Source organism: Notamacropus eugenii, chromosome 3 (genome assembly GCF_028372415.1).
Source record: "Notamacropus eugenii isolate mMacEug1 chromosome 3, mMacEug1.pri_v2, whole genome shotgun sequence".
NCBI lineage: Eukaryota > Metazoa > Chordata > Mammalia > Diprotodontia > Macropodidae > Notamacropus > Notamacropus eugenii.
Genome location: NC_092874.1, coordinates 473,437,790 through 473,456,422, shown reverse-complemented (window position 1 = coordinate 473,456,422; position 18,633 = coordinate 473,437,790). Strand labels below are relative to the sequence as shown.

Sequence of the window (18,633 nt, the reverse complement as noted above, 5' to 3'; positions counted from 1 at the left end):
AGAAATAAGCTAGAATAATGAGCAAACCTTGAAAAGCTACTATGGTGGCAAGGAAGACTAAGACATAAACTCATAAGATAATAATAATAAAACAACTATAGGCAAAGCCTCAAAGAAAAATACTAATTGGTATCAAGCCCTAAAAGAATTCCTGTAAGAGTTAAAGAAAAATGTGAGAAATAGAGGAAACACTGGGAATAGAAATGAGAGTGATACAAGAAAATCATGAAAAAAATATTAGTAGCTTAATAAAAGAGGCAAAAATATATTGGTAAAAATAGCACCTTAAAAAACAGAGTTGGGTCAAAGTCAAGATGGCAGGGTAGAAGCAGGGAGCTTCCTGAGTTCTTTCCCCAAAACCCCTCAAAATATCTGAAAAAAATGGTTCTCAACAAATTCTAGAGCAATAGAAGCCACAAAATGACAGAGTGAAACATATTTCCAGCCCAAGAAAATCTGTAAGGCTGACAGGAAGGGTCTATTGTACCCAACTTGAAGCAGAGTTGCAGGGTGCTAAATCACTAGCAGCTGTAGTGGTTTCCAGACTTCTCACCCCTTAAATGCCAAAGACAACTTCAAAGGTCAGTGAGAAAGCTCTCTCACCTGGGTGAGAGAGGAATGTAGTCCCATCCTAGTCCCAGGTTGGTGGCAGCCACTGTTGCAGCAGTGGCTGCCTCTGTAGCTCTTGTCCTATGTATGGTGGAAGAATCAATTCGCTAATCTGGGTCACAGTCCTGGTTGGTGGTCTTGGAAGAGGAGGAGCACTGGTGTGGCAGCGCTCATACTTCCAGGTCAGAAAAGAGTGCTTGTGGTTGTTCACAGACCAAAGTTCAGGCCAGAAGAGGAGTAAATACCTCTCCTTTGATCATACCACTTTGGAGTAACTGAGAATTTACATGGTCCTAGAGATAACTCTGAAAACAACTGCACAAAACTCCTGAAACTTGGGGCAGCACACCCTCCACTTAACAAAAGCTCAAAAGTCAAGTAATTGACTGGGAAGATGACCAAAAAAGAGAAAGAAAGAAGACTATAGAAGGTTACTTTCTTGGTTAAAAGTTATTTCTTATGATGATGAAGATCAAAGCATATAAGTGGAGGAAGAACAAAGCACACAACTGGAGGAAGACAGCAAGATCAAGGCTCCTACATCCAAAACCTCCAAGAAAAATATGAAATGGTCTCAGGCCATGGAAGATCTCAAAAAGGATTTTGAAAATCAAGTAAGAAATGTAGAGGAAAAATTGGAAAGAGAAATGAGAAGATGAAAGAAACTAATAAAAAATGAGTCAACAGTTTGCCAAAGGAACCCCCCAAAATGCTGAAGAAAATAACCCCTTTGAAAATAGATGCACCCAAATGGCAAAAGAGGTCCAAAAAACCAATGAGGAGAAGAATGCCTTAAAAAACAGAATTAACCAAATGGAAAAGGAGGTCCAAATGCTCACTGAAGAAAATAATTCCTTAAAAATTAGAATAGAGCAAATGGAAGCTACTGACTTTATGAGAAAACAAGAAATTATAAAACAAAACCAAAAGAGTAAAAACATAGAAGACAATGTGAAATATCTCATTAGAAAAACAGCTGACCTGGAAAATAGGTCCAAGAAAGATAATTTAAATATTTTTAGACTCCCTGAAAACTACAATAAAAAAAGAGGCTAGACATTATCTTCCAAGAAATTATCAAGGGAAACTGCCCTGATACTCTATCTAGAACTATAGAAATAAAAAGAATCCACCAATCACCTCCTGAAAGTGATTCCAAAAGGAAAAGTCCTAAGAATACTGTAGTGAAAATTCCAGAGTTCCCAGGTCAAGGAGAAAATACTTCAAGCAGCCAGAAACAAATAATTCAAGTATTATGGAAACACAATCAGGATAATACAGGATTTAGCAGCTTTTACACTAAGGGATCAGAAGACTTGGAATATGACATTCCAGAGGTCAAATGAACTAGGATTAAAACCAAGAATCACCTACCCAACAAAACTGAATATAATATTTCAGGGAAAAATTTGAATTTCAATGAAATAGAGGACTTTCAAGAATTCTTGTTGAAAAGATCAGAGCTGAATAGAAAATTTGACTTTAAAATACAAGAATCAAGAGAAACATGAAAAGGTAAAGAGGAAAGAGAATCCATAAGCGACTCATAAAAGTTGAACTGTTTACATTCCTACAGGAAAGATAATACTTGTAACTCATGAAACCTTTCTCAGTATTAAGCTAGTAGTACACATACACATATGTATATATGTATGTATCTATATCTTTATATGTATGTGTATAAATACATACATATATAAATATATACATATGTAGATGTATACATAGATGATGACCCAGGAGGGGAACTGAGGCTAGTGACCTGCACAGTCCTCCCTCACTCAAAGCATAGTCAAGTGCAAGTCATGTCGTCATCTCTCTGATGTCATGGTCTTCTACAAAAATGAAGGATGAACACAGTCAGACAGATATAGATAGATATATGTATGTATGTGTGTGTGTGTGTGTGTGTGTGTGTGTGTATGTACATATAGACAGAGGGCACAGAGTGAACTGAATATGAAGGGAGGATACCTAAATACAAAAGTAGGTGTTGAGAGGAATGTACTGGGAGAAGAAGAAAGGGAGAGGTAGAATGTAGTGAATCACCTCACATAAAAGAGGCAGGAAAGAGATTTTGCAATGGAGGGGAAGAGTCAGGGGAGGTGAGAGGGAATAAATGAGACTTGCTGTCATCAGATTTGCCTTAAGCAGGGAATTACACACATTCAGTAGGGTATGGAAATCTATCTTATCCTGCAAGAAGATGGGGGAAAGGGTATAGGAGAGGGAGGATAATAGAAGAGATGGCAGAATGGGGGAAGGGGTAATCAGAAGCAAACACTATTGTGGGGGGATAGGTCAAGGGATAGAATGGAATAAATGGAGGGCAAGACAGGATAGAGGGAAATGTGGTTAGTCTTTTGCAACATAACTGTTATGGAAGTGTTTTGCTTGGCTACACATATATGTCCCATATCAAAATGCTTGCTCTCTCAATGAGGGTGGGTAGGGAAGGAGAAAGGCAGAGAATGTGAAACTCAAAACTTTAAAAATTAATGTAAAAATTGTTTTTGCATGCAACTGAGAAATAAGTTGTACAGGTAGTGGGGTATAGAACTCTATCTTACCCTACAGGAAAATAGAAGGGAGGGACATGGGAGAAAGGGGGGTGATAGAAGGGAAGGCAGATTGGGGAAAGGGGTGGTTGGAGTGCATGCTATCCTGAGGTGAGGGGAAGGGAGAGATGGGGAGAAAATCTGAAATTCAAAATCTTGTTAAAGTGATTGTTGAAAACAAATAAATCATATTTTTAAAAATTTCCCCAAAGGCAACAAAAAGCAGAATTGGCCTAATGGTAAAAGAGGCACAAAAATTCACTGAAGAAAAGAAATCCTTAAAAAAGCAGAATAGAACAAATGAAAAGAGATATAAAAGCTCACTAAGAAAACAATTCCTTAAAAATTAGAATTGGACAAGTGGAAACTTTTCCATGAGACATTAAGAAACAATAAATAAACCCAAAAGAAAAAAATAAAAGGAAGTCTGAAATATCTTATTGGAAAAACAACTGACCTGGAAAACAGATCAAGGAGAAATAGTTTAAGAATTAATGGACTACCTGTCTTGATTAAAAAAGGTCCTAGACATTACATTTCAAGAAATTGTCAAGGAAAACTGCCCTGATATTCTAGATTCAGAGGGTAAAATAGAAATAGAAAGAATCCACCAATCACCTCCTGAAAGAGATCCCAAAATGAAAACTCCTAGGAATATTATAGCCATGTTTCAGAGCTCTCAGGTCAAGGAGAAAATGCTTCAAGCAGTCAAAAAGAAACAAGTCAGTCAGAAACATGACACATTCAGGATCATACAAGATTTAGCAGTTTCCATGTTAAAGGAGGGGAGGGCTTGGAATATAATTATTCTCAAAGGGAAAGGAGTTAGGATTCCAACCAAGAATAAGCTACACAGCAAAGTGAAGTCTAATCCTTCAGGGGACAATGGATATTTAATGAAATAGAGGACTTTCAAGTATTCTAGTAGAAAACTTGACATTCAAAGAGAAGACTCAAGCATGTGAAGGTAAACTTGGAAGAATAATCATAAGAGTCTTAGTAAAGATAAACTGCTTATACTCCTATGTGGGAAGATCATATATGTAACTCCTAAGAACTTTATAATTATTAGGGAAGTTAGAAGTAGTCTATATAGACAGAAGGCAAGAGTGTGAGTTGGTCTCTTTAAAAAAATAAGGAAGTGAGAAAGAGGGATACATGGGAAGAAGGGGGAAGGGAGAGGTAGAATGGGGAAAATTTTCTCACATAAAAGAAGCACACAAGGAAGAACTTTTAGAGTAGAGGGGGAAATGATGCAGTAGGCAATGATTGAACCTCACTCTCATTGGAATTGGTTCAAAAAGGAAAGAATATGTATACACACTCCGTTGGATATAGAGACCTATCTTACCCAACAGGGAAATAGGAGAGGAAACGAGAAAAGATATGAAGGGGTTTGTGTGAGAAAAGGCAGAATAGATTAAAGGAGGCAGAGATCAGAAGCAAAACAGACTTTTGAAGAGGGACAAGAGAGAGACAAAGACAGAGAGAGATAGAAGAGAAAGGGAGAAGGATCAAAAGAAGATAATGGGTTAGAGGGAAATACACAATAATCATAACTGTGTATATGAACAGGATGAATTCACCTATGAAACAAAAGAAGACAGCAAAATGGATTAGAAACCCAAATCCAACAACATGTTGTATGCAAGAGACACACTTGAAACAGCGATTCACACAGAGAGTTAAAATAAAAGACTGGAGAATCTAATTTGCTTCATCTGGAGTAAAAAAGACAAAGCAAAAGTCAAAATAGATCCAATTAAAAGAGATTGGCAAGGAAACTACATTTTGCTCAAAGATACCACAGACAATGAAATAATATAAAAATTTTAGGAACAAATTTCTCTGATAACGGCCTTATTTTTCATGTGGGAATTGAGTCAAATTTATAAAAATAAGAAGCAATTCCCAACTGATAAATGATCAGAATATATGAACAGGTAGTTTTCAGAAAAAAGAAATAAAAACTGTTTATGGTCAGATGAAAAATGCTCTAAATCACTATTGATTAAAGAAATTCAAATTAAAACAACTCTGAGGTACCACCTCACATCTAACAGAAATGAAAAATGATGGAGGAGATGAGGGAAAATAGGTAGACTAATAAACTTGGTAAAGTTGTGAACTCGTCTAATCATTCTGCAGAACAATTTGGAACTATATCCAAAGAGAAATGAAACTGTGTATATCCTTTGACCCAGCAATACCACTGCTATATCTGTACCCTGAAGAGATCAAAGGAAAAGGAAATGACCTATATGTGCAAAAATGCTTATAGTAGCTCTTTTTGTACTGGTAAAGAATTGGAATTGAGGGGATGCCCATCAATTGGTGAATGACTGAACAAGTTGTAGGTTATGATTGTGATAGGATACTATTATACAATAAGAAATGATGAAGAATAATTTCAAGAGAAAAATATAGAATAAGACTTATATGAACTGATGTAAGAACCTGGAGATTATTGTGCCCGGTACCAGCAAAGTAGGAATAGTGATTACGCTGGTCAATACAATCATCCATGACAGTTCCAAAGGAGTCATGTTGAAAAAATACTGTACAACTTCAGAGAGAGAACTCGTGAACTCTGAGTGCAAATTGAAGTCTTGTCTTTATTAATTTATTGTCTTGCTTTATTAATTTATTGTTTTTTGTGATATGGCTAATATGGAAATGTTTTGCATGTTTTTGCAAGTATCCTGTAATTGCTATCGTACCACGTGTCTTCTCAATGGATGGGAGGTAGTGGCAGGGAAGGAAGGAAGGAGAGAATGCAGAGCTCAAAATTTAAAAAGAAAAGAATGGGAGGATTCTGGATGATGGCAGAGTAGTTCAGAAAATTCCAAACTCTCAAGATTTTCACCCACAAAAAGAGTTAAAATAGCACCTTAGGGCGAAAGAAGAGTGGGTGAAGATAGATAAGAATAGGAGCACAACCAGAGTCTTCCTGGAACAATTTGAAAAAATAGGGAGAAAAATCCCAGGAGAAGGTTTGGTCCCTGTGAAGAGTAAACACCTCTAGGTCCGTTTTAACCACAAACAGCAAGCCCTGGGGTTAGTTGGTTTGGGAGGCTGCATCTGCCCCAGCCACAGAAACTTTCACCCCGTGATAGTGAGAAGAGCTGGGTGTTTGAATCCGGGAAGATTGAGAGAATCTTTGCTGATAAGAAATGCCAGACCCAGCTGTGCAGCAGAGACCAGTGAAGCGAGAAGGATCCAGCATACATCTGGAGAGTGCAGAAGCAGTGAGGCAGAAGGCCCCTGGCTGCGAGTACTTACAGGAGGCTTGAGGTTTGGCTTTGATGCCAGGCTACAGAGGAGAAATGAAGATCTGGAGCAAGAGGCACCATTTCCTATACCCCAGGGCTAGAGTTGATTTCAAAAATTAATTTATTACCACAACAAGTATACAGGCAAAGGAGAAAGAATCCAACCATAGAAAGCTATTATAAGAACAGAGAAGACTGAGGGTTTATCTTCAGAGAGGGATACTGAAGTAAAGACACCCCTAAAGAGTAATGTCAAATGGTCACCTGCCCAAAAGGAATTTCTAAAAGATCTTAAAAAAGACTTTAAAAATCAAATGACAGAGGTGGAGGAAAAACTAAAGAAAAAAAATAAGAATAATCCAAGAAAACAAAAAGGTTATGAATGGAAAATCACCAATTAGAAAAGGAAATCCGTAATCTTAAGGAAGAAAATGATGCCTTGAAAATTAGAATTGGACAAAGTGAAACTAGTGAAATTATAAGATGTCAAGAAATAATTAACCAAAATATGGATAATGAAAAAATAGAAGAGAAACTGTAGCATCTTATAAGAAAAACAATAGATTTGGAGAATAGATCAAGAAGAGACAATACAAAAATAATCAAACTAACTGAAAGTCATGATCAAAAAAAGAATCTTGATACAATAATACAAGAAATAGTTAAAGAAAATTGTCCTGAAGCACTAAAACAAAGAGGGGGGAGATGTAGAAACAGAAAAAAAAATCCATTGATCACTACTTCAAAGAAATCCTATGAGAAAAACTCATAGGAATATCTTAGTCAAATTCCAAAACCCCCAGCTCAAGGATAAAATGTTAAAAGTATAAAGATTAAAACAATTTAAATATGGTGGTACCACAATTAGACTCACACAAGACCTTGCAAGAGAGACATTAAAGGACTGTAGGTTTTGAAACATAATATATCGAAGAGCAAAAGAACTGGGGCTCTGGTAAAAAATATCATACCTTGAAAGGTTGAGTATTATCGTGAATGAAAAAAATACGGACATTTGATAAACTCACAGACTTTCAAAACTTTGTTTAAAAAATTCTGAACTTAATAGAAGAGTTGACATACAAAAACCAAGAGAAATATAAGGTTCATACCAATGACTGATTATAAGGGATTCATAAGGACAGACTGTTTATTCTTTACTCTATATATGCATATATACATATATATAATATTTCTAAGATTCTTATTAGTAATTGGGTAGCTTATAAGTAAGATTGGGGAAAATCTGAGTAGGATGTGAATTAAAAAGTAAAACCATTTAGGAACAACCCAAAAGAGTAATTATTTTATAAAAATGAAGTGCAAAAAGAAGAATCAATACAGAAGAATTAGATGGAGGAGGAGGGCTGGAAGTTCTGGTAACCTACTTTCATCAGGAATGGGTTTAAGAGGGAACAATACATATATATTTAGAAGAGTATAAAAGTCTTCTAGATTCAGAAAAAATAAAATGGTAGGGGCATAGGGAGGGGAGAGAGGACAAGGGAGGGATCTTTAGAGGGAAGAGGGAGGTGTAGGAGGGTGTTAGGATTTATGGGAATGGGGTTGGATAAGGGAAGGATCCTTGGAGAGGGGTTGGTAAGTAATAGGAGGGCAAAGTAGTGGCTAGAAGTAAAGTGGAAGAGGCAGGAGGGATAGGAAACAAGAGATATACACAAACATAAAAAGCAAAGATCAGAAGTAAAATATTTTTGGGAAAGAATATGTACATATATATGTATATTTGTGTATGTATATTCTACAGCTATAGAGAAACATATCTCAACTTTTTGTAGGCTTCTGGGGGATGGGGGGAAAGCACAAAAAAGAACAAAGTTAAAAAGTGCACAGCAGAGAACAGGAAAACTCACAAGGAAGCAAAGATGGACATTTTCAACACAAGTATTATTTATCATGTAGGCTTTCTGGAAATGTTCCTTAACTTGAATCTTCTCATGTTCTGCTATGCACATGGCAGGTTTTTTTTTTCTTTTTAACTTTGTATTTAAGTTCCATTGTTTAAGTTTACGATATGTTTTTGGTTCTTTTTTCTATTCTGTAACTTGTGTTTTGACATTTGAGTCTAAAATAAACTTTAAAAAGAAAAGAATGTTAAAATGAATAAATAATCAATTTTTAAAAATTAGAGATACTCTGAGCTATGATAGCAACATAGACCAGTGCTCTCCACAGGGGTTAAATAGCCCATAATAATCTAGATGCAACAGAAGTAATTTAGGATGTTTTCTGATGGCATGTGATGTGACTGAGTGGTTTTAACCGAGATATCATGATAGCCCTTGAATAAGACAATAGGATTGAGAATGTGTCTTTCCCTTGTGATTTTTCTCTTCTGTGTTTTCACCCCCATAGTTGGATGAGCAGCCCAGCTTTGAGCATAACTTGTATGCATATCTCTACTTCGTCATTTTTATCATTTTTGGCTCATTCTTCACACTGAATCTTTTCATCGGTGTGATTATTGACAACTTTAACCAACAGCAAAAAAAGATAAGTATCCTGAAAGTCCTGGCTTGTTCTGCACTTTTTACAGAGAGAGGACCCTTATCCCCAGAGCCAGGGGAAAGCGTTTGCATTCCTTAGTCAGGGTATGTTACTATGTTACTGTCAGTTTGGCATATCAAGAGCCATCTTTTGATCTAGAAAGTCCCAGGATTCATGACCCTTCTCTAATACATATTGGCTGTGTGACTCTGAGTGAGTCACGTAATATCTCAATGCCCAGGGCAACTTTTAAGACTATAAGATATAAAGAAGGTGGTGACCTGCTTTGGTAGAGGGAGTTTCCTCATAGGGGAGGTCCTCTGTAACGATGAAAGTGAAGTTCAAGTGCCTGAACCTGCTAATGGGTTACAATTGCAAGACTTGTAATTGTAACACATAGGACTTGATGTCATGAAACCCATATGTTTCATATTGTGGAGAAGAGAATTTCTGGGCTTCAGAATATTTGCATTGATAATGTTGGAAAGCGCACCTTGATGCATCCCCTTAAGTGCTGTGCCCTAGGTGACTGCCTGCTTTCCCTTCTCCTAGTCCTGGTTCTGCTCATCACCATGCCCTATGATGTCTGTAGTGCCATCCTAGGGGTTTTCTATGGATTACTATGAATGGAGGGCATTAAGGATTCACCATCTGAATAAGAGCTAAGCCAGAAGATAGACCTGAGTACCAGAAATGTCATCCTCGTATCTGTTAAGTATTAGAGATGTAATTTTTATTGTTTTATCCTCAGTTAAGATGAAAACCAGCTATTAATGAATAACCTTCTGTAGCTTTGCAGGACAGTCTTCTAGTTTCTCCCATGTGGCTTTCTGGGGGCATTGACAGAAAATTGTAGAAATGCAAAGCTTCATTTCTGAAACTCAAATGGTCTCCCATAATGGACACAGAATGGAATAACAACGTCTTTCCAATGTACTTAGGTGGCCAAGATATCTTCATGACAGAGGAGCAGAAAAAATATTACAATGCGATGAAAAAACTGGGATCAAAGAAGCCCCAAAAACCTGTTCCAAGGCCTGTGGTGAGATCAGCTGAGTTGCTGTAAATAGATACACCATAGATAGAGGACAAAATTAAGTTTATGAAATGCTGTGGTTTCTTTGTAAGATGTCCCCTTCACTACTCCAATACCCATAAACTAGAGGACATGAACACTCCATCCCCTGATATAGATTACAATGATGGTGCTGTAACTTGGTGGGCGGTCTTTGAGAATTGTGGCTGAAAAGCCAATGTGAATTAACTTCTGCCAGTCACACACTCTGGTTCTCAACCTATACCTGGTAGAGCCTGGGTGAACTGGCATTCTGCTGACCTGGCCTGCGAGAAGTCAAAGTCACCTCCATTACACCGTGAGGCATCACAGGAGGACTTTAGCCAAGGGCCAAGGAATGTAGTTTTTAAAAATTATTTTTTGTGATTATGAACTTAACGAACATGAGCTTTTCCTGAATACAAAAACAAAACAGAAAAACATGAAACCACAAATCTCTCTTGTATACAGCTTGTTTTTATTTTTTTTCAATAAAACTTTTAAAAATTTATTTATGTAAGTTTTCAACATTCATTTCCACAAAATTTTGGGTTCCAAATTTTCTCCCATTTCTCCCCTCCCCCACCCCAAAACACCAAGCATTCTAATTACCCCTATCACCAATCTGTCCTCCCTTCTAACATCCCTCCCTTCCCTTATCCCCATCTTCTCTTTTGTCCTGTAGGGCAAGATAACTTTCTATACCCCATTACCTGTATTTCTTATTTCCTAGTTACAAGAACAATACTCAACAGTTGTTCCTAAAACTTTGAGTTCCAACTTCTCTTCATCCCTCCCTCCCCACCCATTCCCTTTGGGAAGGCAAGCAATTCAATATAGGCCATATCTGTGTAGTTTTGCAAATGACTTCCATAATAGTCATGTTGTTTAAGACTAACCATATTTCCCTCCATCCTATCCTACGCCCTATTTCTTCTATTCTCTCTTTTGATCCTATCCCTCCCCAAGAGTGTTGACTTCTAATTGCTCCCTCCTCCCACTGCCCTCCCTTCCATCATCCCCCCTACCCTGCTTATCCCCTTCTCCCCCACTTTCCTGTATTGTAAGCTAGGTTTTCATACCAAAATGAGTGTGCATTTTATTCCTTCCTTTAGTCGAATGTGATGAGAGTAAGCTTCATGTTTTTTCTCTTACCTCCTCCCTTTTTCCCTCCACTGAAAAGTCTTTTACTTGCATCTTTTATGAGAGATAATCTGCTCCATTCCATTTGTCCCTTTCTTCTCCCAATATATTTCTCTCTCACCCCTTAATTTCATTTTTTTAAAGATATGATCCAATCCTGTTCAAGTCATCCTGTGCTCTCTCTCTCTCTCTCTCTCTCTCTCTCTCTCTCTCTCTCTCTCTCTCTGTCTCTATGTGTGTGTGTGTGTGTGTGTGTGTAATCCCACAAACTACCCAGATACTGAAAAAAGTTTCAAGAGTTACAAATATTGTCTTTCCATGTAGGAGTGTAAATAGTTCAACTTTAGTAAGTCTCTTATGTTTTCTCTTTGCTGTTTACCTTTTCATGCTTCTCTTGATTCTTGTGTTTGAAAGTCAAATTTTCTATTCAGCTCTGGTATTTTCATCAAGAATGCTTGAAAGTTCTCGATTTCATTGAAAGACCATTTTTTCCCCTGAAGTATTATACTCGGTTTTGCTGGGTAGGTGATTCTTGGTTTTAGTTCTAGTTCCTTTGACTTCTGGAGTATAATATTCCATGCCCTTCGATCCCTTAATGTAGAAGCTGCTAGATCTTGTGTTATCCTGATTGTATTTCCACAATATTTGTATTGTTTCTTTCTAGCTGTTTGCCATATTTTCTTCTTGGCCTGGGAACTCTGAAATTTGGCCACAGTGTTCCTAGGAGTTTCTCTTTTTGGATCTCTTTCAGGAGGTGATCGGTGGATTCTTTCAATATTTATTTTGCCCCCTGGTTCTAGAATCTCAGGGAAGTTTTCCTTGATAATTTCATGAAAGATGATATCTAGGCTCTTTTTTTGATCATGGTTTTCAGGTAGTCCCATAATTTTTAAATTGTCTCTCCTGGATCTATTTTCCAGGTCAGTTGTTTTTCCAATGAGATATTTCACATTATCTTCCATTTTTTCATTCTTTTGGTTTTGTTTTGTGATTTCTTGGTTTCTCATAAAGTCATTAGCCTCCATCTGTTCCATTCTAATTTTGAAAGAACTCTTTTCTTCAGTGAGCTTTTGAATCTCCTTTTCCATTTGGCTAATTCTGCTTTTGAAAGCATTCTTCTCCTCATTGGCCTTTTGAACCTCTTTTGCCAATTGAGTTAGGCTAGTTTTAAAGATGTTTTTTTCTTCAGTATTTTTTTGGGTCTCCTTTAGCAAAGTGTTGACCTGCTTTTCATGCTTTTCTTGTATCTCTCTCATTTCACTTCCCAGTTTTTCCTCCACCTCTCTTACTTGATTTTCAAAATCCTTTTTGAGCTCTTCCATGGCCTGAGACCATTGAATATTTATTTTGGATGTTTGGGATACAGAAGCCTTGATTTCTATGTCTTTCTCTGATGGTAAGCATTGTTCTTCCTCATCTGAAAGGATGGGAGGAGATATCTGTTCATCAAGAAAGTAACCTTCTGTAGTCTTATTTTTTCCCCTTCTTTGGGCACTTTCCCAACCAGTTACTTGACTTTTGGGTCCTTTGTCAAGAGTAGGGTATACTCTGGCAATCTGTAATCCTCCAAGGTGGCACAATCAAGTGTGTACACTCATCTGGGAGCAGAAAGAGATTTTTGTGACCAGAATCTTAGCAGTTTCCTCTCCACAGCCACCTGGCCTCCAGTTCCGCTGCCATTCAATATGAGGTAATGATCAGCTCCTCAGTGGCCCCAGGGTTTTTATGATCCAACAATGGATATGGGCTGTAGTAGGGGGTGCTGTGGGAACTGCTGCCACCTGCCATGGCCTCCGTGGCTGCTGCCTGAGGCTGGAGCTATGAAAGGCCCTTCTCCCTTCCCAGACAGCTGAAAAAATCCTGTCATTGACCTTTGGCGCCTGTGGATTGAGGGATCTGTGACCCTGCTGCTGGGACTGGAGATTCTACCCTGAGGGCTGTTTGCCAGCCATGTGCCTCATGGCCAAGGCTGGGGCTGGGCTCCGCTCTGCATTTGGTGCAACAGACATTTCCTGTGGGTCTTTCAGGTCACCCTGGGCTGGAAATCTCCTCCACTCTGTTGTTCTCCACTTCTGCTGCTCTAAAATTTGTTGAGAGTCACTCTCTACAGGTATTTTATGGGCTGCGTGGGGAGAGCCAGCATATGTGTGTCTTTCTACTCTGCCATCTTGGCTCCACCCCTTGTTTTTCTTTTTTAAGTATACGTTAAATTTAAAATGCTTACTCCAATAATGCCTTTCTTCTTTATATCCCCTTACGAACTTTCTTCTGCTTTCTTCTCTGTATCTTAAAAAAAATGTTCCGTGAACACTTTTTACTTTCTCTTCTTTTTATATTGTTATTACTAATTTCCTACACTCATAAAATTCCTCCTCCCCATGTCTGTTATAATAAATGTATGTATATATATAATATTTTATATATGTGCAAGCAAAAATTATATATAATATACATAATTATAATTATATGTAATATATTATTATATAAATTATATTGTTATATAAATATATTATTATATATAAATATATAATTATAATATATAAAACAAAAAAAAAAATCTCATGTTAGCTATGTCTACAAAGGTGTGCATCATGATGCACCACTAGTTCTTCACTCCCCTGCCAAGAATTGGAAAGCTCACTTAATCATCAGTCTTCTAGCGTTGTGATTGGTCATTAAATCTTCATTCTTGTCTTTCATAGTTGTTTTCCTTGATAATATCATCATTACTGTATAAATTGTTTTATTGATTCTGCTTATCTCAGTCTGTATCAATGTCTATAAGTCCAACCTGATTTGTCTAAATCCATCTCCTTTCAGAAATATCTCACAGATCAATAAAATTTTATTACGTTCATATGCTTTAGCTTCTATAGTCATTCTCCAATTGACAGACTTTGTTCCCAGTACTTTGCTACAATGAAAAGTGCTGCTATAAATGCTTTTATGTATATGGATTCTTCCTTTCTTTTTCTGATTTCTTTGGGGCTAAATGTTATCACTGGGTCAATGAGAATGAACAATTTAGTGACTTTTGAGGTTCAGTACCAAACTGCTGTCCATTATTTTCCTGTACCACAATTTGTGTTTGGACCAATTTATAACCTGTGTGCCTACTTTGCACAACCCCCTCCAACAATGACCATTTTCTCTTTTGGTCATATTTGCTAATCTGATATGTATGAAGTAGAATCTGGGTCAGTTTAATTTGCATTTCTCTTTTCATGAGTGATTTGAATCACTTTTTGTATGGTTGTTGATCCCTTGATTTTCTCTTATAGAGAATCCCTTGATTATTCATATGTTGCGATTTGTTCTCATATATTTTAGACATTTCCCAGTATATCTGGCCTTCCTTCATACCTGGGACATACTCCCTCCTCACCTGTGTCTCATAGAATCACTCTCTTCTTTCAAGAAACAGTTGAAGCATTTCCTTCTACATGAAGCCTTTCCATCTCACTCCAGCTTCTAGTGTACTCCCTCCAAAACTATCTCATATTTACCTAGTTTGTATTTATACTTGTTCTCCTTATATTTATGCTGTATGTACTTGTGCATGCCAACTCCAATGGAGCATAAGTTCCTCAGGATTGTTTCATTCTTTTTATTTGTATCTTCAGTGCCTAAATTAATACCATTTATACTAAGTGCCTCCATGTCCTCTCCTGTCACTCAATTCTAACCATTCTGCAGTCTGGCTTCTGATCTCATGATTCAAGCAAAACTACTCTTTTCAAAATTACCTGTCATCTCTTAATTATCAACTCTGAGGATCTTTATTCAATCCACATCCTTCTTGACCTCTCTAGAGTCTTTGGCACTGCTGGTAACTTTCTCCTCCTATATACTCTCTCTTTTCTAGGTTTTCAAGACATCAAATTCTTTTGTTCCTCTTCCTGTCTTGTTGAACGGCTCCTTCTCAGTTTTCTTTGCTGCATATTCCTTCAAGTTATGCTAATATTTGTTCAACATTTTTGCATTGTATTCATTAGAGATATTGATCTATAGTTTTCTTTCTCTGATTTATCTCTCCATAGTTATCTCAAGGGCTAATTCGTGAGGGTAGATAAGGAACAGTAATGTAAGATAATCTATTTCAAACTACAGGTAGAGATAAATTCAAAAGTATTTTGTTCTCATAATGATCTCTTTTTTCTTTATAATCTTTAAAATAAAATGTTTTGAACATTAAAGCTGAACTTAAGTGGTCTAGGCAGCAATTTATTTTCCAAAGATGGTTTAGCAGGTAGTTATAGACACTGTCTTTTGCCTCTTTTTGTATCCCCAGTGCTTAGCACAGTGCCTGACACAGAATAGATACTTAATAAATGTTTGCCACTTGATTGACTGATACTCAAGAAATGATGATGAATTAAATTTATGATCTTGTTTTATAGAAGTTGCCCTAAATTGTGACTTATTTGCATTTACTTTTATCATTTAACTCATTCATTTCTTTAATCACCCATTCATACATTTGTTGAACAAATTTCAGGTGGAATATTACTTTTAATATTAATGTAACACCAAGGATCCTCCATCACATTTGGGATTTCAGAAAGTGAGCTCAGCTTTAAGTCAGTCTAGGGGACAGTATCCATGAGGTCTCCAACAATGTAGTTCTTTTATTAGATCAATCAGAGGGTGTATTAGTTCAAAGAAAAACTATCCACTCAACCAGGGAGTCCCTGGGAGAGCAGACATAAATATCATGAATGTTCATGACCAGAGGACACACACAGGAAGGTAGCACACACACAAAACATTCATGGCTAGGGTGATTCACATCTCAAGTCACCAATGACATCTTAATTGCCAAGTCTGTTTGAATGATCTCATTCTTCATCCTTCTTGGCTGCTCTTAAGCATTTGGCACTATTGCCCACCCTATCCTCCTAAATAAATACTCTTTCCTTTTGGGGTTTTTGTGACATTACTTTCCCTTAGTTCTCCTCAAAAATGCTGTCTTTTTGAACTTTTCTTCCATCAGTCAGTTTTTGCAAATGTATTGAGTGGTGCTAAGATATATGAATTTTCTTTAATACTCCATTTCAGAAGACCAAAATTATTTCAGATCTAACTTCTCTAAACTTCTCTCAGTTATATATTTTCTTTTTTAAAAAAACCTCTTTCTTTTACATTTATCCAGCCTTGAGAAAGGAACATTAAAGTCTTTTATAGTTATTGTGTTACTCTCTACATCTTTTTTCAATTCAGTTAACTTTACCTTTGTGAATTTTGATTTTATGTCATTGTGTATTTACGTCTTTAGTATTAATATTATTTCAGTGTCTGAAGTACATTTAAACATTAAGTGACTTCTTTGGTGACTCTCTTGAAATTATCAGCATTTATGTTTGTATTGCCTGTTATCATGGTTGCAACTCCTTTTTTCAAATCACCTTTTGTGAAAATTGACTTTGTTTCATCCTCTTATTTTCAACTTACATTTTTATTTTTAGATTCTTTTTGTGGCAAATTGTTGAGTTTTTTCTTACCCATTATGCCACTCTCTTTCACTAATTAGATTGTTTAATCCATTCACATTTAAATTTTGATGGTTAGACATGTAAATTCCTCAAATTTTATTAAATTGATACTTTATCTTTCTTCTTATATATTCATTTATTTACTTTCCCTCTCTTTCAACCTATGTCTTTTCTATCCCAGCTAAGTGAGTGGTTCAAAATTTTTATCCAACTTCTTAGTTTAAGCCATAATCTTCTGTAGTATCCTTCATCTGGTCAGACCAGTGTGTTATAGATCCAATAGTTAGGGTTAGGGGTTTGAGGTCCTGTAGGGGGTGCAATAAGAGATTGGCTATAGAAATTAGGATCAGGGATCTTAATGAGCATAGGGTACGGTTAGAGTTAGTGGTTTGATAAGTTAGAAGTCTGGTAGAGTTAGAATTGGAGGTCTAGTTTCAGGCTTCTAGGTTTTGGAGGGACACTGAATAAACTGGAGACCATTCAGAGGAAAGCAGCTAGGATGACAAGGGCCTATGTCAAACAAGAATTAGATAAAGGACTTAGGGAAGTTCAGCCTGGAGGACAACAAGGCAGTGATAAAGGTATGCACACGCGTGAATCCCAGATGCACTGGGTAGCAGAAGATGCTGTGGTAGAAGCCAAAGCAGCAGTCAAGCAGGTGAAGCATAATTCCTAGCAGCAGTTCAGTGGTTAGTGATACTTTTAAATCCCTGTGCTTGTGTAGTTATTCAGACAGGCCCAACTCTTCTTGATCCTGTATAGGGTTTTCTTGGCAAAAATACTGAAGTAATTTGCCATTTTATTCTCCAATGGATTAAGGCAAACAAAGGTTAAGTGACTTGTCCTGGGCCACACAGCTAGCAAGTGTCTGAGGCCCGATTCTAAACCTCATCCCAATCCTTTGCTTGCTGGAGCCAGGACCTGATGGGCCCTCACCACGTTATAAACAATATAGCATCCAGGAGTCATTGCTTGCTTCCTTCTCTGGGGGAGTTCATAGAAACAAGGGCTGGCTATCCAAAGGTGTCTTGCTTTCACATGACAGGGGAAGTCAAACTGTTTACCCCACCACTGTGGAAGGAGAGGTCCTCAGCAGAGGCATCTAACAGTAAGGAGAGATTATGTTCCAGGCATGGGGGATGTTGAGTGCAATTGTGCTGAAATGGGAGATGTGTGAACAATAACCACAAAGCTAGTTTGACTAGACAATCGAGAATAGGAGAGGGGGTAATGTATAGTGAGGCTGGAAGGAAGGTTGGGGGCCAGGTTGTCAAAGGCTTTAAAAGCCAAATGAAGAGGTTTATATTCATCTTAGAGGCAGTAGAAATCCATTGAACCTGACTGAGTGGAGGAATGACCTGGTCAGATTTGTGCTTCAGGAAAATTATTTGAGCAGTTGCATGGAGAAAAGATTGGAACAGAGATGGACTTGGGGAAAAGAGACCAATTAAGAGGTAATTGTAATAGTCCAGGAAAGAGATGATGAGGGCGTGGACTATGATAGAAAGAAGGGGAGAGATGGCAGACAAAATGTGGAGGTAGAAATGGCGATGTTTACAGATGACTAGATATGTTGTGTGAGTCAAGGGTAATGACAAGGTTGCAAACTTGAGAAATGGGAGGGACTGATGGTGCCTTTGGCTTAAAAAGTCAAGTCTGGTATAGAGAGAGGAGTCTGGAAGGAAAGATGGGTCATTTTGTGGGCATGCTGAATTTGAAATGTCTATAGAACATCTAGTTCAGTCATTTGGTACAATAAAAAGAAACAGGAAGAAGAGGCATTTAAAGGCATTGGTTTGACTAGGTTTCTGGTAAAAACAAAACGGAAACAGTAACAGAGGAATAGGGAATATATGCTGAGTATTTGGGGATTACCTACCTTTACTCTAGTGAGAGGGAACTGTCTGTTTCACAATAGTTGTTGGGGGTAAGGTCCATTAACAGCAATAAAAGAGATGCTGCTGAATGGTGGTAACTATACCACTGAACCTGTTGGAATC

General features: G+C 37.3%; 1 protein-coding gene across 6 annotated transcripts in view; it reads left to right on the top strand.

The window, feature by feature from the left end:
- Positions 1 to 18,633, top strand: part of SCN11A (sodium voltage-gated channel alpha subunit 11) — a 229,891-nt gene that overhangs the window by 204,255 nt on the left and 7,003 nt on the right. For all 6 annotated transcript variants that reach the window (XM_072598947.1, XM_072598948.1, XM_072598944.1 and 3 more), the window contains 2 exons: positions 8,813 to 8,950; positions 9,882 to 9,986. In XM_072598947.1, the coding sequence (XP_072455048.1) occupies positions 8,813 to 8,950; positions 9,882 to 9,986 (243 nt within the window). The remainder of the gene's footprint in view (positions 1 to 8,812; positions 8,951 to 9,881; positions 9,987 to 18,633) is intronic.